The sequence below is a fragment of the Plecotus auritus genome (genome assembly GCF_963455305.1).
Source record: "Plecotus auritus genome assembly, chromosome: 3".
In the NCBI taxonomy this organism is placed as follows: Eukaryota; Metazoa; Chordata; class Mammalia; order Chiroptera; family Vespertilionidae; genus Plecotus; species Plecotus auritus.
In genome coordinates, this window is record NC_137772.1 from 195,642,107 (window position 1) to 195,665,167 (window position 23,061).

General features: G+C 38.2%; 1 protein-coding gene across 3 annotated transcripts in view; it reads left to right on the forward strand.

Moving 5' to 3' along the window:
• ABCC9 (ATP binding cassette subfamily C member 9) overlaps positions 1–23,061 on the forward strand; it is a 127,795-nt gene that overhangs the window by 87,619 nt on the left and 17,115 nt on the right. For all 3 annotated transcript variants that reach the window (XM_080662427.1, XM_080662428.1, XM_080662426.1), the window contains 6 exons: positions 2,694–2,786; positions 7,709–7,811; positions 14,601–14,702; positions 15,279–15,399; positions 21,585–21,715; positions 22,429–22,507. In XM_080662427.1, coding sequence (XP_080518553.1) covers positions 2,694–2,786; positions 7,709–7,811; positions 14,601–14,702; positions 15,279–15,399; positions 21,585–21,715; positions 22,429–22,507 — 629 coding nt within the window. The remainder of the gene's footprint in view (positions 1–2,693; positions 2,787–7,708; positions 7,812–14,600; positions 14,703–15,278; positions 15,400–21,584; positions 21,716–22,428; positions 22,508–23,061) is intronic.

Here is a 23,061-nt window from a genome sequence, read left to right on the forward strand (position 1 = left end):
CACAACATATTAAGTGCTGAAATAGGAAGGAAGACATTGACTTTATTCAGTAAACTAAACATATTTCATAGGACTTGAGGCAGGGAAGTGTAAAAAGAAATCAGGAATGATAAGAAAAGGCAAAAATATAGTTGGGATCCTCTGAAAACATCATACAACATTTCTTAATTTAAGAAATATATAGTTTCTCCTTGAGGGATATGAATTAGCGTCCTTCAAATGTTAGAGATTTATATTAAATCTAGAGGGTTGTTGTTGTTTTTTTTTTTCAGTTCCAACCTCATCCCCTTTTCTTATAGCAAATTCAGACCAAAAGGGAGAGGCTAGTCATCAAATTCATCCTTCCTTTTGTCCCTGGTGTTGTCGTTCATGCCACTTTGATGGAGGGGCAAAAAAGTTTAGTTACTTTATTTCTGATAGCTGTTTCCAAATCTATCCTTGCCTTCTCACCACTAAATTAAAGAGTCATAACTTAACTTTAGTCACATACTTATTTTTCATCCCTTAGCAATACAAATTGAGTACAGAGTCTAGGCAAATGGTCCTAGTCCATTCATTTGAATTGTGAATTCTATTAATTATGAGTGGGAATGACCTGTTAGCATTGGTAGTGTCTAAAATACAGAAAGGATGATCATTTTTAAAGAATTAACACTGATAATGGATTATAAATCACTCTTATTTGAAATCCTCTGAAAGATAGCAAGTATGACCACATGATTTTAGGTCTCACAGATAAAAAAGACCCTTCTAGGTGCCAAGGCTCTGCAGGACTCAACCATGTTGAGTAGCTCAGGCAGCATAACAGACTATTTTGTAAACATCAAGGATAATTTGAATGGGGGATGCACTACAGCAGACACCACAACATTTTAAATCTCTAAAATCAAAGACATAATGTATAGTTAACTCTGTAAGTGTTTCCTTCCTACAAGATGACAAGACCAAACTGTACTCTCACCTTTATTCACAAAATGCAGTCCTATAAACAAAAGTTCCTCCTTCCTAATTTTTTTCTTCACTACTAACCTCAATGACCACCTGTTGCTTGTGTCAAAATTACAAATAGCCACTTAGTTTTATGTTTAAACATAGCAGATTATTTACATTCCTTTTTATTCATTCTCCTCCCCTCTTCCTTCCTTTCCCATCATCTGCACTTTCTAAAGTGAGCAAATCCATTTTAGAAACTCAAGAAAGACTTTGCATTTGTTTGTGGGACTAAACAGACAGCCCGGAATGGCGTGCATTGATTTTCAAAGATTGTGTAATAGTGTAATCAGTTCAGTTGACTCTGACAGGTGGATGTCATTGCTGCTACTCTACTTCTCTCCACCCAAAGACCTAGAGAAGTGCAAAAAAAGAGGCTGAAAAGAAAAGACAGGAATGTTTTGAAACATGTGGTATAACTCAGCTTATCTTGTAGATATGCTAGCTTATGTGGTTTAAAAAAAAAAGTTGTCATGATTGTTCATCATTATGAAAAGGGTCTAATTCAGTCATTTGTCCACAAACCATTCATTGGCTGCCATATATATATATATATATATATATATATATATATATATATATATCCTGTATAATAAAAGCCTAATATACTAAGTGTCTGGTCATCTGGTCGGCCGTTCAACCAATCAAAGCATAATATGCTAATGATATGCTAAGGCCACTCAACTGTTCACTGGCCACCAGGGGGCAGACACTCCAACCAGTAGGTTAGCTTGCTGCTGGGGTCCGGCCCAATTGGGACTGTGCAAGATGGGTTGGACATGCCCTGGAGCCCTCCCATGACCCCTCCCCAGCTGGCCAACCTCCCTTGTCCCTCCCTGATCGTGCACCAGTGGGGGTCCCTCAGCCAGGCCTGCACCCTCTCGCAATCCAGGGCCCCTTGGGGGATATCGGAGAGCTGGTTTTGGCCCAATCCCGCAGGCCAGACCGAGGGACCCCCACTGGTGCACGAATTCGTGCACTGGGCCTCTAGAGTGTGTGTGTGTATTAGATTGACTTATAGTACTCCCCTATTTTAAACCCAACCAGCATCACACTAATTTAGAATTTTGAAAACATCTCTTAAATAGACTACCTAACTCACTCACTGTCTTTCATCCTTTACTTGTCTCCCAACTTCTGTTGCTTAAGCACAGCTCTGATCACTTTATTTCCAGTCATCAGTGATTTTTTCCAGCCTACCCAGGCTCCTCTATAATCTAGTTCAACCCATTTTTTATACAGCCTTTTCCCACTACAATACCCACAAAGGATTCTGGGCACCAGCCAGATTGAACTTGCCAGGTTCTTTAATCTTCTGTGCTTACTCTTTTCTTCCATTGTCTGTTTGGTTAAAACCCTCCTTATGCTTGAGGTTTGGCCTAAATTCAACCTCCTGAAAAAAATTACCCATCTCCTATGTATAGATTAATTGCTCATTCCTCTGTGTTCCCATAGGAGTTTACTTTAGCTGTTATACAAAGCTGATATTTTTGTACAATATGTTATATTTAGCTTGGACCAATATTCATTATATACCCATGTTTCTCTTCCTCTTTAGACTGTAAGCTGCTGAAATTTTTGTTAATTGGGCACTAAAGGAAAATAATTACAATGACAGATAATAACCTTAATTTAGAATTAACATGGTGGTCTTTGACCCTGAAGACATGTGAAGTTTATTTTTGCACTTCTCTCTGTTCTAGGGACCTCCAGGAACTTGATGATAGTACCCAGCTTCCTCTGCTTTGCCACTTCTCAGAAACAGCTGAAGGGCTCACCACCATTCGGGCATTTAGGTGAGTGAACATGTTTTCATTTTAAGTCTCACAGATAAAAAAGACTGCATCATCACAAATATTTATCTACAAATAACTAATGCCTGCTACCATTTTTTGGATGTCCACTGTGTGCACGATGCTCTCTTATACTAGAAGAAAATGAAGCGATAAATAATCAGAGTTAGTTTAAGCACCTGAAATTTAACAAAAATAAAGAAATAATGAAGCACCACATTGGAGAGATACTAGCTGTGTGATTTAGACCAGGCTTTTAAATTCCCTAACCTCAATTTCCTCATTTGTGAAATGGGAAAATCAACTTAGTTTCTTAGGATCATTGAACTAACTGATATAATGCATGTAAAGCATTAACCAGTGATTAGCAAAGAAGCACACAACAAAAATGTTAAAATAAATGTATTAATAATAATAAAATAAATATAATATCAAAGTTATTTAGGACTTAAGTTTTTTTTGAAATATGTTTTTATTAATTTTAGAGAGTGGAAGGGAGAGGGAGAGAAAGACATATCAATGATCAGAGAGAACCATCGATCGGCTGGGCTTAATCAGTTTCTTTTAATGTTGGTAAACAGAGTAATAATCCAAGCTTTTGATCAAGAGTGTTTACTTAACACTCAAAAAAAAACTTGTCCCTGTTTTTCCTGTTCAAGTAAGTCATAAAAGAGGGTGGTGACATCATTTAATCTAGAAAATTGACATCTAAAAGTATTATATCTTTCTGCAACCTTAAATGAAAATGTGTATTGATTTCAATTAGAGATTTTTCTAACCTAAGAAATACATATATATGAGTCCAAAAGTAGAATATAAACATATAATCATCCAGAATTTCCACATAAATAGGTTTCATCATTAAGCATTCATATTTTTTGCAGTTGTTTTTCAGTATATTTTTCCCATCAGAGTGTGCAATGACTTTTATTGGAGATGGCAAAACTATTTATTGATGTTGAATGTTGATATTAAGACAAAATGTATATACTAATAGTAGCCAGCATTGACCATTGGTGCTCATAAGTACACCATATTAGAGATTACATTTTTCACCTAATAAGTCCTTTTGAGTTCATTTATATTTGGGTATTGAAATACATGTGAGGTACTGCTCTTGCTGTGGAGATATACAGACTACAAAGAGATAGCCTTTCATTTCCATCACAGATAAATATCACAAAGAAAATGGGTCGGATAACATGGTAGGTGGGGGCAAGCAGTGACTGGATTTAGGCAAGATGGTCAGTGGATCAGCAAGAAGTTGATGAGTTCAACATATAACAGCCTCTATCTTCTCACTGAAGAACAAGGTAGGGTTATTTTCTGAGAGTGATGAGGACTAGAATCAGGTAAAGCATCTTGAAGGTTTAGCATGAAAGAAAACTTGACCAAGAGTCAAGGCTTAGATGTTTCATATACCTCCTTTACTAGATACAAGAGCAGAATTTAGCATGACTATTCCTAATTCTACATGAGAAAAATCCCAGGTAGCTGTTAGAAGAACAAAACATAGTACCTGTTAACCTTCAAGGCTTAAATTATGACTGGCAAAAACAAAGAATAACCCAACTTTTGTGTAAAAGTACCTGCGTCCTGTCCATCCAGATTTAGAACTTGCAGTGTTCATTTTAAAAGTAAATATTGAATACCACAAATATCAGCACTGTTAAACCAAAGGAGGTTTTAAAATGTGGGGATGGTCCTGTTCGCATGAATACATTTGTAGGCTCTTTGTGCCAAAGGATCAAACACATTGTTTTCCATCCATTTCTTCCTTCTTTCAGGTTCTCCAGGGTCCCCAGAGCCTTCAGCTCCTTTGGAAAGTTAGTCTTTACTGATTAGACTGCTTTTCCTCCCCTGCATTCAGAGTTCGTAGTGTACTCACATGCAGCAGTCAACTCCCTCAAGAAGTTTCTCCATGAACGTATCACAGTTAAATTAGACTGAGATTTCAGTGACCTTTCCTATTATTTTTTGTCTGACAGAATAAAGGTCTAAGAATGTTCAGAAGATGAGCTGGATGTGGATGAAAAGATACAGACTGAGTGTGTCAAAGTTTCCATTAGGAAAACAGAGGGTTTCTTGCCAAATAGAAACACACAGAAAGAATGTTCACTGCATTTCCACCCCTCCCCGCTCACTGCTGCTTCAGACTGTTGCCAAGTCCATTTACAAACTCTTTAAAAGTGTATCTGAAACAATATCCCCACACTAAAGGAAGAGAAGAGTCCCAGACAAAACACTGTCAGAATGAAGTGTTTGATGTTCATCTCAAATGTAGTCCACTGGCGTTGGTCCAACTGGTCCCACTTCTAATCTCTCTGTCACCAGAGTGCTCTAGGGAGAGCACCCTGCCTCGAGCCCCTGAGACTTTTGAGGGGTTTTTTAAATTTCTTTGCCTTTGACCATGTTGTTCCCTCTACTTCAAATGCTTTGTCCGCCCTTGTTCACCTGAAAATTGCAGCTCATCCCTTAAAACTTCACTCAAACCACTCTCACAGTCCTCCGAGAAACCTTGCTTAATTCTTCTCTCTCACCTGCCACCCCATTCCCCGGCATCCTGATCCTCTGGACAGTGTAAATCATCCTCTTCTTTTATGTTCATGTAGCATTTTGTACGTAGGACCCTTATAACTAGCTTCTGTGTTGCACCGTCCTTACTTGTTAATGCCTTATTTACCTCCTCCACAAACAGTGGATTCCCCAAGGGCCGAAGTCATGTCTTGTTCATATGTATATTCTAATGTGTTGGTGCTTGCTAAATGTTTCTGAATAAATGGATGAAAATTTGCCTACCATTGCAAGTATAGAAAGAATGGCCTTTATGTGGGTAGATCTATTTACAGTTCATATTCACTATCTCAGTAAATTCTATGATCCTATGAACCATCCTATCTTTTAAGTATTCACTCTACTCATCTCTAAAAGGGTCATCACGAGGGTAGGTGTATTCCTAGTACAGCTTGGTCCTGTCCCAGTGTGTTGCTGTTCAGCACAGGTCCTCTGTGCCTGGCATTTGGGTCAAGGCTATGTAACTCAAAGTGAGGTAATTATTTGGCTCTGATTGCAGAATCCTTTGATTATTTTAGATCAGATGTTACTGTCTGACTCAATTATCTGATTTATCTGGTTTGGCATATTGGAGTGATCAGGTCAGTTGGACAGATATCAAGTATCTGCTTTATATTGGCCTGTATGGATGGTTTCATGGGCCAAGTGAACACCCCACCCAGACGTCTTCATTCTTCGACATAGTGATGGTTTATTATAAAATTTTACAAATTGATTTGAACATTTGGGGGTACTTGGGGCAGGCAGTCTTTTATCAGTAAGAAATCACTGTCAGGCTGTCAGATAAAATTTGGCCATTCCTTGCAAACACAATGTGTAGACAGGAGATCTATGTAAGATCAGCCATGGCCCCAGAGAGTGAATAAACCACATTTTGCTTTGGCATTTCCTCCAACCTTCAAAACAGTTATTTTGATTATATTATCCAGCTTTCAATTGTTTCTATTATTCAGGGGAAATAATTTAAAAATGAAAAGGGACTATTTTTGTGATTTAGAAAAGATTTCTTACCATGTAGTCTGAGCTGCTGTGAGAGTAGCTCATATGTTCAAATGGATAAGATTTTTATTTTCCTTAATAACACAAGTTACACAGAATTTGGTCTGATTATGTTGTTCACCAAGAATGACCTTAATTTGGCCAGGGATTAATATCTAAATTGTATGTGTCATAGAACCCTGTAAGCACCACAGAATAAGGGTTCCTTCTATACAATGACCATCCTTACAAATAGTTTAGAACAGCCGTGGGCAAACTATGGCCCGCGGGCCGGATCCGGCTGTTCTATCCGGTTCTCTTGCTCTCCCCTCCACTCCTTTACTTTGAATTTATATTAGTTCACACAAACACTCCATCCATGCTTTTGTTCTGGCCCTCCGGTCCAATTTAAGAACCCATTGTGGCCCTCGAGTCAAAAAGTTTGCCCACCCCTAGTTTAGAACTTTGAGGCATAAGATATCTTATTTAAATCATATAATTCTTCTAAGAACATCATCCATCTCCAAAGACCCTATTTCTTTTTCATGTCGTTCCACTTTCATTTTTTTGGTTCCCAGAAACACCAGGCAAAAAGAGAAATTTAGGAGTATATATTTGCTTGCTACCAATGCATAGATTCCCATCTTGTCTGGTTCTCATCCAGCACCTCCCACCCAATTCTAACTGTGCTATTTGGAAAAGTAAAACAGCCCAGCTGGTGTGGCTTAGTGGCTGAGCATCAACCTATGAACCAGGATGCCAGGGCACAGGGTCAGGGCACATGCCTGGATTGTGGGCTTGATCCCCAGTAGGGGACTTGAAGGAGGCAACTGATCAATTATAGAAATATCTCTCTCTCACTCTACCTCTCTGAAATACCATTGCAAGTATAGAATGGCCTTTATGTGGGTAGATCTATTTACAGTTCATATTCACTATTTAAATATATATATATTTAAAGTAAAATGAATGCAACAAAAAATAGGTAGGGTATTTTACATTTTTGTACAACTTATTCTAATTTGTGTAAGGCCCTTGCAACATAGGTTATACCTTGTTTCCATGGCTACAATAATAATGTGGAAATTTATGAAATGATTATTAATAGCACTTTGTCATCAGAAAGATTCATTTTCATAGCAAAGGTCTGAGAAATGAAGGAAACACTGGACCACACTATCTCTACTGAGAATACCCCAGAGCAGTAGCAGCTGGCTTTGATTTTGAAGTAGGAGTCATTTACTAGTCATTTCATCCCATTGGTTTGTCACTCTGTTGAGTAAATAGTGTAGTAGTAAGTGTGACTGATTTTTCTGTTTTTTATTATTTCTCCTGATGTGTGGCTACCATTATAATATTTTTGGTTTTTGCAGGCATGAAACCAGATTTAAGCAACGTATGCTGGAACTGACGGACACAAACAACATTGCCTACTTATTTCTCTCAGCTGCCAACAGATGGCTAGAGGTCAGAACGGTACGTTCATTTCATGATTTCGAAATGGAAACCAAACAGAGAACAGGCCTGATGCAAAGAAGGAGACAGTTGTAAAAACTAGTCTGTCACTGAGATTCAGCACTAACTTCACATTTTCTGGATTTTAAAAATAACTCAGGTTTGTTTATGTTACAAAGAAAACTTGTCATAATTTTTTAGCTAATGGCAAGACAAATAGCCCAAAAAGCAAAAATTCATTCTGTGTTCATTAGTCTCTAGATTACATAAGTTAATGGAGTGGCAAATGTTTGTATAACTACAATTTTTTTCCAAAAGAGCAAATTTGACAAGTGAACAAATGTACTCATTTCCTTCATTTAGCTTGACAGGCCTGGAAGAGATGGTGACTTTTTATGTTTTAAGTCTGTAGAAGATCATGTTAGCACAAAATGTAAAAAACTGCAATTAATCATCTCTTGCCTCCTTGTGTTGTATGAAGTAGGAGAACAGGAACAAGCATTGGCATTTACAGACTTGATCTGGAAAGCTAATCCATTTATTTGAGTCCCAGTTCCTCATCTATAAAATAGGAATAAGTTCTTCATGGGGATATTAGGATTATTTTAATAAATCCCATAATGCAGTGACTAGCAGATGCAGTCAACAAAAGTCTTTTGGATGAATGGATGAATGGATGAATAAATGAATAGAAACAGTACCTGCCCTGGTGAGTGATTCAAAAGCCAACCAGCTGGAGTATGGAGTAGGAAACAGAAGAGACACAAGTTTTAGAAGGGAAAAGAGGATCAGTGGGGAAAAGGGGACATACGCAATACTTTCAACAATAAAGATTGAATTAAAAAATAAAGGGGGAAAATTACAAAAAAAAGAAGGGAAGAGAATGTACATTTGACTCTTGAATAACACGCATTTGAACTGCATGGATCCACTATGTGTGAATTTTTTAAAATAAGTCTGTGTGTTTTCTCTTCCTTATGATTTTCTTAATTGCACTTTCTTTTCTTTAACTTACTTTATTGTAAGAGTATAGTATATAATGCATATACAAAATGTGTGTTAATTGACTTTATGTTATCAGTAAGGCTTCCTCTAGTCAACAGTAGGCTATTAGTAGCCAAGTTTTGGGGCAGTCAAAAGTTATATGTAGTTTTTCCACTGTGTGAAGAGTTGGTGCCCCTAAGCCCTGTGATGTTCAAGGGTCAGCCTTAGTTTTCAGACTAGTCTGTGTATCTGCAGTACAGATCAGCTACTTTAGTGGTAATGATGAGTTGTCTGTAGTCTTTTAAAAATAATAATTATATATTAGTTTGTAAAAAGAAAAAGGAGTTTTATCTGTGCTATCGTAAGAACCTCGCTTTGGCTGATTAAGTAAGCATTCCTAGCATATGCACGCTTTCTTTTAAAACTGAACAGACCAGAGAGGGCAGATGGTAAAGGGAATTTGATAAGGTTGAAATGAAGGAACCCAAGTTAAAATATGAGTTGTTGATGGATGGGTATAGATTGATATGGAATCTTGGACCACTCCTATTCCCCCACCCCCTACCACCATAAGATGTAGTGGTCATGATTTCTTACTAACTTACAGAAATTCTTTGCCACTATATTAGTTATTATATAGAAACTATTCAGAACAGAACACAATTATATTTCACATTTTTTAGATAGAAGCATTGGTTGTTGATAAGAAATTCTTTCTAGGTAGCTGTGGGGGCTGGGCAAAATGTCTTCTGAATTACCTACAGGTAACATAAAGACAGATAAAGTGTTGGTTAGAATTTATAACAAAGCCAAAACATTATTTCTAGATCTGGGCCAGATCCTAAATCTTTGTTTAAAACCTCTGTATTTGTTTGTTTAAATCTGTTTTCTCTTAAGGAACATAACTCATATCTGAATAACAGAATTAATGATGAAATAGCTTAATGAAAGAGAACCCCAAATTCATAAGGAAAATGTTAATAGTTACCTTTGTATGTGATTTTCCTAAACTTGAAGATCAAGTATTTTTTTTAGGGGGCAAGTATGTTTGCTTTGGACTTGAGGTGACTGTCTGATTTGACTGCTGTTTCTGCTCTTTAGCACTTCCTACTGTCAGGTTAATGGACAAGTGTTTAACAAGAATCTTCAAGCAAACCATATGTTCTACTTTCATAGCCAGAATACAAGATATTAGAGCCTTTAGACTGCCAAGAAAGGGAAGGTCAGGAAAAATTAGAAAGGAATAGCAGCCAGATTCCGAATGAGTTAGTTTAGTTTGAATCACAACCCACTACTTTAACCCCCACAGGAAAAGGCAGTCAGACCTACCTGAATATAAAGGAATTCTAGTTCTACTTGTAGAAACCTAAAGAAAATTCTGATAGTTCAATAGGAAGCGCACAATCTGCCGTTTATTCTGTTACCCGATGATACTTTTGTTCTTATGTCTTTTCTTTGTTTTCTGTGTATTACAATATTTTCAAGATTTACTGTCTAGTCTCATTACCAGAACTATCCTTTAAACCAAAAAAATTTGCTTCTATTTCTAATGAATAAAGGTAAATTTTGGCAAGAAAGTTGTTGATTTATTGCAAAGTTCAAGGCATATCAGCTGATAGAAGTCGAAGTCCAAAGTCCCTTGTGTGTCATTTGTCTTCTTTATCAATTTTATTTATGTGTCAATAAGTTTGTGTGGGTATGTGTGTGTGCGCACGTACACACACGCATACCTCCAGACAATCCCAGGTTTACAACTTAAAACCAGTCAGGTTCACTCTCTTCCTGTGCTTCTGAGTACATTGAGAGTTTTCATTAAAACTAGTATAATTGGAATATTAGAATATTAAAATGTTTACTTGAATATAAATGCTACAATCCAAGAACATGTGCCACAGTAGGAGTGCTGAATAAATTAAGTAGATGACTCCTATAAGGAAATAACATTTCTCCCAATTGTTCACATATAAGTAACCTCATGATTACTGTGCTCTGGTGGACATGTCCATATAATTGGAGGCACCATTTCAGTTTGAAATAAATGAATCTTGTGTCAGAAATACGGATTTTGGGGTACAGGACCTTAGAGACCAAGGTGTAAACTGCTCTCTGAACCCCACAGCTGCACACATTTTGCCTTATAAGTCATTGTCAAAAATAAGTAATGAAAACTTTTATTTGGCCCAATGAATCTGCATTGCTCTTATCCACAGAATTAACACAAACCCTTTTGCCATATTACTCAGTAAATTAACAAAAATATCTGCTTATAGCAAATATTCTGGGAGTTTCCAGAGCAGAAACACAACTAAAATGGTCTGAAGAGGGTTGAGGCATTGGGCATAAATCAGAAGAGGCAAGCAGGATTTCCTGACACAGATCTGGGGATTGCACTATCTCTAATTCATGGACTCATCACCTGATGGAGAAAACTTATTAAGCTTTCTGTGGCTAATTTTCTCTTTGGCTTCTCTTCACTCCCAATTCTAACTTTCCAAAGTGATGCCATTTGAATTCTATGGACAGAACATCTAAGGAGAAGGAAGGGAGGGAAAGCAGAGGAAAAACACCTTTTGTTGAATTTGGGAAGACCCCTGAGCCCCATCCAATTTTTTATTACAATCTCACTTATTTATTGATCTTTTTAACACATGGCTTTCACTTCTTTCCTGGTCTTGTTAAGTAAGAGTTAAGATGATCACACGTTACTCCCTTTCTCTGAGTAAATAGTTTTCCCTATTGAAGATTTAGCCCTGCCCACCATATTCCTTTTGAATTGGAAAAAAAAGAAAAGGTCAAAACACACTCAAATCAATAACGGACAAGAGTCAAAAAGAATAAAATAATTTGGCGGGAGAAAGTAGCTAGACTGTGACCACCCAGGTTGCTTTGGCAACAGAAGGGAGTGCTTTTCCTCTGGGTGCCAAGGGAAGTGGGCCGCAGTTGTGTGGAGTGTGTCACTACGTCCTAACCTTTGAATGCTGCTTACGTTCTTTTGTTCGGCACAGCGTTTTCTCTTCATCCCTCTGCACTAAACAGTTCCAGTTCTTTGGCATCGGTATTTCCATTTGCAAAAATTGTGTAACTCTATCTAAAGGCTGTCTTTCCAAGGCTTTGTCTTGCTGTGTGGCATTAGGATAAAAGAAAATTCATATCAGGAAGCCAAAAAAAAAAAAAAAAAAGTCTTCAGAATCAACAGGCTAAAGTGAAAATAGTCTTCAGAGTAAGCTTGCAAGAGTATATTTGGTGAAACAGCACAGAGCTTCTTCATGTTTTCCTACCGCCATGATACACAGGTGTGCCCTTATCTTGTAATTGGGACACCCTAATATATTCTCCCACTCAATGGTATCATAGACTTCCACATGAAGAAAAGAGATTATGTGGCTACTAATTATTTACAAGTCTGTTTTATAGAAAATTAAAATTTTCTCATATACAGGTAGATGTCATGGAATTACTAGAAATCTGGCAAGAGGCCTCACTTTTTAAAAAAATGTGTTTTTATTGATTTCAAAGAGAAGAAGGGAAAAGGAAAGAGATAGAAACATCAATGATGAGAGAGAATCATTGACTGGCTACTTCCCGCATCCCAGGCATGCCGAGCACATGACCTCCTCTCCTGATTCATAGGTCAATGCTCAACCACTGAGCCATGCCAGTTGGGCAAGTGGCCTCACTTTTGACATGGGAATCAAAGGCTTCCCTTCTGGAGGAGAGTGTTGAATTCACAAACTCAATGGAAGTTATGATTTATCACTATACAGATAAAATGTTCTGTGATTTGGCTCTCATCGACAGTGGGTAATTCACATAGGTAGTAACTTCTATTTTCTAAATTGAATTTCTAATTCCATTGTACTGTTTGACCACAGGTGTGTTTTTTGTTGAATTGATTGGTTAGGATGAGTAAGGCCTTAGCAGTAGAATAAATGCTGCTAGTGATCCCTAAGTGTTTGATCTCCTATATGTGAGTTATTCAGAACATCTGCTTACCTTCTTTAAATTTATTGCCTTTAAGCCATTTTACTGTTGACATATTTTTGAAGAGAGAAGAAGAGGTATAATTATAGGGTCACTTGGTAATTTGTTAAACTTGATAAATTTAATGGTAAAGAACTGGAAAATAGAAAGCTAACATAAGTTCTTGCATTGTCTATCAATTTCACACTTCTATACTCCTATGCTATTTGAAGAGAGGTGATTGGAATTTAGTGATTTTGCTCTGAAATTTTTGGGTAAATATTATATACAAAGAAGATTCCTTTTTTATCCTGATCAAAGTAAAATTCTTATCAAATGGCTATAAAAATTCTCCATAAAAGAACATTTTTGAGCAGTGGTAATAATCCAGGAATGGGCAGGGAAGTATCTAGTTGGTGTAACTAAAAGACAACATGAATAGCACTTTCTTAAAAAAAAAAGATAAGGAATATTTTTTGATAAATAAAATAATTTTGTTACAGATACTAAGCTGCAGACTTATTAGCTTTTAATCTCTCATATCTAGGTCTTTCTTCTGAAAAAAAATTGCTATAAATGTATGTATTTCAAAAAGCTATGCCTTATTGTTAAAGTATCAAAAACATCTCTACATATTATCTTTATATGTACATTTTGGCATATTTTATTTACTGGACTAATAATTAAAACAATAATGTCTGATTATCATATTGAAATCTTTACAAGTAGTTTTGAAAACCTTAGCCATGTGGAAGAGACCAGAAATTATCCATCAACTAATCTATTGATCAGCTTTTCCCTTTCCTTCCTTCATCTATTTTCACTTCTCTGCTGAATCTATTGCCAGGATAAGGCTACCTACCTGTTATCAGAAGTACCATTTTAATTCAATGGAAAATAGTTAAAATTATCATCTAATTGAATCTACGATTTAGTTCTATATAATGGATGAATCCAGGATATAAACATTCCATAGTAAACTAAATTTAACAGAGAGAGAGAAAGAGATCGAGTGCATAATGTTTTTCATTTCCTTTATATTTATATTAGGCCTAAACTCAATGATTATTTTGTTGTTTAGTATCTCAAATATGGCCTTGTTCTATTTTAGTCCTATTCATATCTATTCTTTATAACAAGGAACACAGAGTTTCATGAATTTTTCCTCCACAATTGAAATAGTAAAAAATTAAGGATAATTTTGCACTAAATGATGAAGTTCATGGCTTAAAGTAAAAGTGCTTTTCATTTTAAGAAAGCAAAGAACCCCTAAAACTTATGCATAGCAAAGCATTTTAGGAGACAATCATATTACAGTTCAAAATGGGGGATTGAAATATCATAATACTTTGTATTAGACTTCCCACCATATTACTGTGTTTACATGTTCAACTGTTAAAGTCTGGAAAAGGGATTGGTAGAGAATTAAATAATTTATATGAGTCTTTAAGAATTCAGAAGTCTTGATTTAGAAGATATTTGGCTCATATAAAAATTCAGTGAAAGATTTATGAAGGGATGAATTTCTCTGGGCATCTATTCTAAAAAGAATTACTGAACCTTTACAATGTACTTAGCATTATTACTATTGCTGGAGATAATAGTGGTAAAAATAGCTGCTTAATTTCTGGCAAGCTATTTAACTTCTCTGAACCCATATCTGCATGGATATAATGAAAACATTGAATCACTCCCATTTCAGCCCAAATATTGTGCATTGCAATTTTTTGTAACTTAGGTAACCTTCCTCTTAACATGACACATCGGAGTGATACATATTCTCTTGGTGATCACCTAAATTGATGGAGACCTTTGGTTTAAGAACTTGGAAAAATATTTTAACATTTTTTTCTTTCTCCTTTTTAGGATTATCTGGGAGCTTGCATTGTCCTCACTGCATCTATTGCATGCATTAGCATGTCTTCCAATTCTGGATTGGTGGGCTTAGGTCTTCTGTATGCACTTACGGTAGGTACAGATGAAAATATCTTTTTTTGTAGTGTTGGAGGTACTTTCCATAGCTGTTATCAACTCTTATTCATAGATATTAGAGGATAACATTGAAATTCATAAAAAGATGACATTTTGAAAATATTAGCAGATTTGGAGCTAAACCAGAGTTTTAGGACAGCATGGATTTATTTCTGATATTGTGAACCAATTTTTAGAACCTCCTCAAACCCAATGATCAGAGCATCCCCAAGGCTCCTTGGGATCCCTGTCCTGAATTGCTCAAAACCCATTTAGGGATAAGGAAAGTGAATGTGAATATAAATTAGATAAATACAAACAGAGGTACATACGACTATCCATCGTGTATGGAAATCAGGACTTCACAAAACAGGACCCTTGAAGAAGAACAGACACCTTCTTTGACAAGTTTATCCCATACCATCCTCTTTGGTCTCTGATATCCTGTAGCACTTATGAATTGTGCCACATGATATACACTAACTGTCCAAGTCATTCTATTTCCAATCATCCAGTGATTTAAAAAATTGATAATTTATCTTAAATATGTTAATTTTTTGTCATCTAACATAGATAACCAACTATTTGAATTGGGTTGTGAGGAACTTGGCTGACCTGGAGGTCCAGATGGGGGCAGTGAAGAAAGTGAACAGTTTCTTGACTATGGAGTCTGAGAACTATGAAGGCACCATGGGTATTGTTTGAAATATTATTTTGATTCATTTAAATTCTAGTCAAATATTGTGTATCAGACACATTGTTATTTTTGCTTTTGTTTCCCACTTCAGTATCCAGAGAATTGCCTCTCAGCTTGACTTTGCTTGATTAGGTGCTCTTGACATAATAAGACTTTAATTGTTCAGATTATTACAGGTGTTCCTTTTTCCCCCCCATAGCTCCCCTCCACCTGATTCCCCACCCCACCCCATGCCCTTACCCCCGCCACTGTCTTCATCCATAGGTATAAGATTTTTGTCCAATCTCTTCCCACACCTCTCACATCCCCTTCCCCCTGAGACTTGTCAGTCCACTCCCTTTCTATGTCCCTGATTCTATTATATTCATCAGTCCATTCTGTTCATCAGACTTTTTATTCACTTGATTTTTAAATTCACTTGTTGGTAGGTATGTATTTGTTGTCATTTTGTTGTTCATAATTTTTATCTTTACCTTTTTCTTCTTCTTCCTCTTCTTAAAGAATACCCTTCAGCATTTCATATAATCCTGGTTTGGTGGTGATGAACTCCTTTAGCTTTTTCTTGTCTGTGAAGCTCTTTATCTGACCTTCAACTCTGAATGATAGCTTTGCTGGTAGAGTAATCTTGGTTGTAGGTTCTTGCTATTCATCACTTTGAATATTTCTTGCCACTCCCTTCTGGCCTGCATAGTTTCTGTTGAGAAATCAGCTGACAGTCGTATGGGTACTCCCTTGTAGGTAATTAACTGTTTTTCTCTTGCTGCTTTCAAGATTCTCTCTTTGTCTTTTGCCCTTGGCATTTTAATTATGATGTGTCTTGGTGTGGTCCTCTTTGGATTCCTCTTGTTTGGGGTTCTGTGCACTTCCTGGACTTGTAAGTCTATTTCTTTCACCAGGTAGGGCAAGTTTTCTGTCATTATTTCTTATAATAGGTTTTTGATATTTTGCTCTCTGTCTTCTGTGGCACCCCAAAAATTCAGATGTTGGTACGCTTAAAGTTGTCCCAGAGACTCCTTACACTATCTTCATATTTTTGGATTCTTTTTTCTTTTCTTTTTTTTAAATAAATCTTTATTCAGATTATTACAATTATTTCTCCTTTTTCCCCCCATAGCTCCCCTCCACCCATTTCCCACCCCACCTTCTGCCCTTACCTCCACCCCACTGTCCTCATCCATAGGTGTATGATTTTTGTCCATTCTCTTCATGAACCCCCCATACCCCTTTCCCCCTGAGAATTATCAGTCCACTCCCTTTCTATGCCCCTGATTCTATTATATTCACCAGATTATTCTGTTCCTCAGGTTTTTAATTCACTTGATTTTTAGGTTCGCTTGTTGATAGATATGTATTTGTTGTTCATAATTTTTCTCTTTACTTTTTTCTTCTTCCTCTTCTTTAAGAATACCTTTCAGCATTTCATATAATACTGGTTTGGTGGTGATGAACTCCTTCAGCTTTTTCTTATCTGTGAAGCTCTTTATCTGCCCTTCAATTCTGAATGATAGCTTTGCTGGGTAGAGTAATCTTGGTTGTAGGTTCTTGCTATTCATCACATTGAAAATTTCTTGCCACTCCCGTCTGGCCTGCATAGTTTCTGTTGAGAAGTCAGCTGACAGTCGTATGGGTGCTCCCTTGTAGGTAATTAACTGTTTTTCTCTTGCTGCTTTTAATATTCTCTCTTTGTCTTTTGCTCTTGGCATTTTAATTATGATGTGTCTTGGTGTGGTCCTCTTTGGATTCCTTTTGTTTGGGGTTCTGTGCGCTTCCTGGACTTGTAAGTCTATTTCTTTCACCAGGTGGGGGAAGTTTTCGGTCATTATTTCTTCAAATAGGTTTTCAGTATCTTGCTCTCTCTCTTCTTCTGGCACCCCCATAATTCTGATGTTGGTTCGCTTGAAGTTGTCCCAGAGTCTTCTTACATTATCTTCAACTTTTTGGATTTTTTTTTTTTCTTTTTGCTTTTTCGGTTGAGTGTTTTTTGCTTCTTTGTATTTCAATTCTTTGACTTGATTCTTGTGTTCCTCTATTCTGTTTCTGGGTCTCTGTATAATATTTTTTATTTCAGTCAGTGTATGTTTAATTTCTAGTTGGTCCTTTTTCATATCTTCGAGGGTCTCGTTATATTTATCGGCCTTTTCTAGGATATTCTTAAAAAGTCTTATAACCGTGGTTTTGAATTCTATATCCAGTCGTTTGTTTTCCTCCATTTCTTTCGTTTGTGATCTGATTCTTTGACCCCACATTTTCACTGATTCCCTGAGTTGGTAAGGTAGATATTTGTGCTAGGTTTCCAATATGGCCCAGTGGGTCTGCTTCCCCAGTTAACCTGAGGTATACACTCTTGGTGCACCCCTTTGTGGACTGTGTGTACAGCCTTGTTGTAATTAAGTCTTGATTATTGTTGGTATCACTGGGAAGAATTGACCTTCGGGCCAGTTGGCTGTAAGGATCAGCTGTGTCTATGCTGGGAGAAGTTCGGTGCTGGAGACAGCCTTATAGGATTAGACTTGCCAAATTGCAATAGCCTCTGTGCTCAGCTTGGATGGGGTGGAGTCTCAGTTTTGGCTTCCTGTCAGCCTTGCCCTTGCACGCATGTGCGCTTTCAGACCTCCGCCTTCCCCAGCTCGAGTCTCCGCCCGAGAGTCCAGACTCCCCCCACAAGAGCGTGGGTCCCCAGGGGCTCGCCTGGAACTGGGGTTCACTGCAGTCAGAACTGGGGCTCAGTGCAGTCAGAATCCTCTGACTCCCTTCCACTAGGGAAAGCCTGTGGCAACTTCCGCAGCCTTTGTGCGCACTGGCACGTGCGCGCGTGTGCACTTTCAGTCCTCCGCCTTCCCCGGCTCCCGAGTCTCTGCCCGAGAGTCCAGACTCCCCCCACAAGAGCGTGGGTCCCCAGGGGCTCGCCTGGAACTGGGGTTCACTGCAGTCAGAACTGGGGCTCAGTGCAGTCAGAATCCTCTGACTCCCTTCCACTAGGGAAAGCCTGTGGCAACTTCCGCAGCCTTTGTGCGCACTGGCACGTGCGCGCGTGTGCACTTTCAGTCCTCCGCCTTCCCCGGCTCCCGAGTCTCTGCCCGAGAGTCCAGACTCCCCCCACAAGAGCGTGGGTCCCCAGGGGCTCGCCTGGAACTGGGGTTCACTGCAGTCAGAACTGGGGCTCAGTGCAGTCAGGATCCTCTGACTCCCTTCCACTAGGGAAAGCCTGTGGCAACCTCCGCAGCCTTTGTGCCCGCGTGCGCCTTCAGACTTCTGCCTTTCCCAGCTCGAGTCTCCGCCCGAGAGTCCAGACTCCACCCGTAAGAGCGTGGGTCCCCAGGGGTTCGCCCGGAACTGGGGTTCAGTGCAGTCAGAACTGAGGTTCAGTGCGGTCGGAGGCTTCCTTCCCCCTTCCGCCAGAGAAAGTCAGCCAGGCTCTCAGCCGCCCTTCCTCTCTGTGCGCACAAAGCCCCTTTGCCGTACCTCCAATTCTCTGTGAGCTTTTCTCTTTCCTTCTAGTTGTAGAATTTTCACTCATCCAGCTTTCCTGTGGTTCTGGATGGTGTCCGTTCTGTCTTTTAGTTGTAGTTTTGAAATTGTTGTGCAAGGCAGCAGTTTAGGTGTTTACCTATGCCGCCATCTTGGTTTCTCTCCGATTCTTTTTTCTTTTTGTTTTTCTGGTTGGGTGTTTTTTATTTCCTCATATTTCAGATCTTTGGTTTGATTCTTAGGGTCCTTTGATCTACAGTTGAATTTCTGTATATTCTTTATTTCAGACAGTGTATGCTTAATTTCTGACTGATCCTTTTCCATTTTTTTGTCATTCTCATTAAGGTCCTTGAAGGTCTCACTAAGCTCCTCGGAGGTCTCATCAAGTTTCTCGGCGGTTTTTAGAAGATTCTTGAGTAACCTTATAATTGTGGTTTTGAACTCTATGTCCAGTAGTTTGCTTTCCTCCATTTCTTTCATTAGTGACATGTTTCTTTGTCTCTGCATTTTGTTGCTTCCCTGTGTTGATGGAGTGGTTTTCTGTGGTAGGTGACCAGTGGTTCAGCCTATCACCTGAGGTGGACACTCTTGGTGCATCCCTTTGTGGGCTGAGTGCAAAGTCTTGGTGTAGTTAAGCCTTCATTGCTGTGCTACACTGGGAGGAATTGACCTCCAGGCCAATTGGCTGTGAGGACCCGCTGTGTCTATAATGGAAGAACTGCTGTTCTGGAGACACACTTATGGGGCAGGACTTGCTTCAGTGGGGCTTTGGTGCTCACTGAGTCTGCCTCTTGAATGTGTCACTTATGGATGTGAGTAATTGAAATCTGGCGTTGTCTCACACTGACCACTAGATATACTAGCTTCTGGATCTCCAATGGGGTGCAGGTCAGCTATTGTCTGAGGCCACCCAGCAGGAGCTACAGCGAGAACTACAGTTTTCTCCTCTTTGCTTGGGGTTTGGAGGTTTTGGAGCTGTCTGACCAGAGCTGCAGTTTGTTAGGTTAAGCTGCGATAGGGCAGACCATTTATATGCAAAAGCCGCTGGTGGAGCTTTGGTGGGTTTGTAGATTGTGTGGGGCGGGGTCTCAGGGAGTCACTAGGCTAGGGCGTGGCAAACAGCGATGGCTGCCAGTAAGCCATCTCTGTGTCTCTGTTTCCAAGTCCCCGCGCCCCGCGCCCCAGTGCAGTAAACAATGATTGCTGTGCGCACCTCTGCAAGAAAGCCACCCTCACTTTCCGACCCAATGGCAGACAGTCCAGCTTCTCCCCGTAGGAGTTTGGGTCCCCAGCATCTCCCCAGAAACTGGAGTTCAGATTAATCATGAGCTTGTCTCCCTTCGGGTTGAAAAAAGCAGCGCACCCAGTTGCCCGCTGCCAGCCCGATTCGCACACCTCCGTACCTCAGCTTTTCAGCGCTTGTGCACGTCTTAATGCTCTTTTCTCTTTCCTTCTAGTTGTAGAACTCCCACTCAGCCAGCTTTCCCGTGGTTCTGGGTGATAAACGTTTTGTCTTTTAGTTGTAGTTTTGAAATTGTTGTGTGAGGCAGCAGTTTAGGTGTTTACCTATGCCACCATCTTGGTTCGCCCTCCCGTAATAAGACTTTTTAGGCCCAAAAAGTCTTGGATACAGCCAGAGTCCAATATATATTGTTTAGTAATATTTAAAGAGGATCATACAAATATTTTGACCTTATTATGTTAATTACCAACCCAAAGCATAAACTGTCTTATTTTCTTTTTCAAGACCTTATTAACTGAGATATAAAAAAAAATGAATCTTAATATTCTGACTAAGATTCTTAGCTTTGCTGGAATTGTCAGGAAATTTTCAGAAAATAATCCTTCTTGAATGCAAACCTCATGCTTAAAATGCTTTTTTTTCTTTCCCCCCAAATCCTCCAATAGTTATGCAGGTCTTCAAGGTCAAAATCTAGATAATTTAGCCATATAGACCTCTAGACCCTTCATTAGGCAACCCTCGCTCACCCAGCTCAGCTCAGCTCTCATCATCCATCTATACACCTTTTACTCTGGTCATGCCAACAGGCTATGTTTTCTTTTAATATTTGTTCTCCTCTCTCTATATATATATTTTTAAAACACATTTCCCCATCACATCTCCTCTTGAAACCCTCCTGGATGGTATAGCATCTTCTGTGCTCCCATAACATCTTGGGTTGTCCTCCCTCATGAGTTTCTCCATGCTGTACTGTAGATGCTGAGTTACTTGGACATAGTGAGCACCTGGAGGCATGTCTTTCATCTCCATATTTCCAACACCTTACATAACTCTCACATTTTAAGCACTCAAATGTTTGATGAACAATGCAGTGAACAAATGAATCAATTCACAGATGAATTATCTTGAATAGAATTGAATAATGGAATGCTGAAGAGACACAGTTGCTCCAAAGACAAACAAACAAACAAAAAACTGTTTTAAAAGTTCTTAATTCAGAAGTCTTTATTCTATATGTAATTTTAATTTTGAAAACCCACGGAATTTGGTTCAGTATTACTTTATTTTATTTTTAAAATTTATTCTTTATTGAAAGTATTATAGATATCTCCCCATTAACTCCCTCCATTCAGTATTACTTCAAATTTAGAAAAAATTATTTTCATATGTATAAATGTGTATGTCTTTCCCTCTCTGTCTCTCTTCCTCTCTCTTTCCCTCTCCCTCACCCTTTCTCTTCCCCTATCCCCAGATCCTTCTCAAGTTCCAGAGCATTGGCCACAGGAAGGGGAGATCAAGATTCATGATCTGTGTGTCAGATATGAAAATAATCTGAAACCTGTTCTTAAACATGTCAAGGCTTACATCAAACCTGGTCAAAAGGTATGGAATTCACTGACATTTGATTTACAAACCCTCTGATGGACACTCTGTTACTACCTAAGCTCTTTAGACATTCCAGCAAAGTATATTCTCACTAGCTCACATAATATTATCTACACTTTACATGTCAAATTATCTACATTAAAAAAATGAGAGTTAGGATCAGGATAAAATATATGTTCTCCTAGTCGTATTGCCATTCATTAGTCTCCCATGAGATATGGAAAGTCAACAATAGGTGTGTTTTTCAAATTTTCTGTCTCTGGCTCTTAGCCATATCAGACATCTCCTTGAGAACTTTTGAATTTGTACTAGCTCTAGTCCCACATGATTTGTTTTAGTTGTTTTAAAGAGAGCAAGTATGCAGAAAAAAAATGGACTCATTCTACTTTTTGTTATAAAATCATCACTTATAAGAAAAAAAATATTTATTAGACCAACATATAACTAATGCAAAAATTAAGCCACAAAGGAAAACAACACAATTACTCAGAAATAAAAGAGTTGGAATGGAATTACTGAAGATTTGGTGAGGACTCCATGTTTTTATTTAAATAATGATCATTCATAAAGGAGAATGATAGTATTAATGTAAGTACTTCAATATAATTGCAGTTTCACTGTGGTATCTTGTCTTAGTTAAAAATACTTTTTCCCATTTTCTATTATTTGTCTGAGTCCTCTCTCTCTCTAAGTGACAGTTGCTTTTTTAGGTGGGCATATGTGGTCGCACTGGCAGTGGGAAGTCATCATTGTCCCTGGCTTTCTTCAGAATGGTTGATATATTTGATGGTAAGTTACTAAAATTTTTTATTGGGTAAGTGGTCCTTTCCCTTAAAAAATGCAACATCAACTTACCTAATCCTACAGAAATAAAAACCAAACATTTATAAGGACTTTGTGCTCATTTTTTGAGGCAGGTATCCCAGCTAAACAGTCCAGAAGTGAAGAAAAAAATGTAGAGTTGGAAAAATAAAACTATTAGCTCCAAATTCAGTTCTAGATATAGTTGTTAAAAAATTCTAATAAACTGATAAAATGAACACAAGTCCACTCATTTTGAATAGCAGTAGATGGAGGTGGCATTTCAAGCGGAAGGGGGAGAGGGAAAGACTTTTGTTTCCCTCAGACTAAAAATAAATCTATTTCCATCAAAGGAAAAAAGACAAGGAGATAAGGAACCTGCATTTTTCATTTTGGTGCATGATTTTTATCATCGTCTTCTTAATAACCTTGTTTAATAATGTTGAACATGTTGTGAGGAGTCAACCTTTGCTATAAGGTGCCAAGCCCATGTTGACAATATACAAAAATATTTATTCACCCACAAAATTATTTATAATATG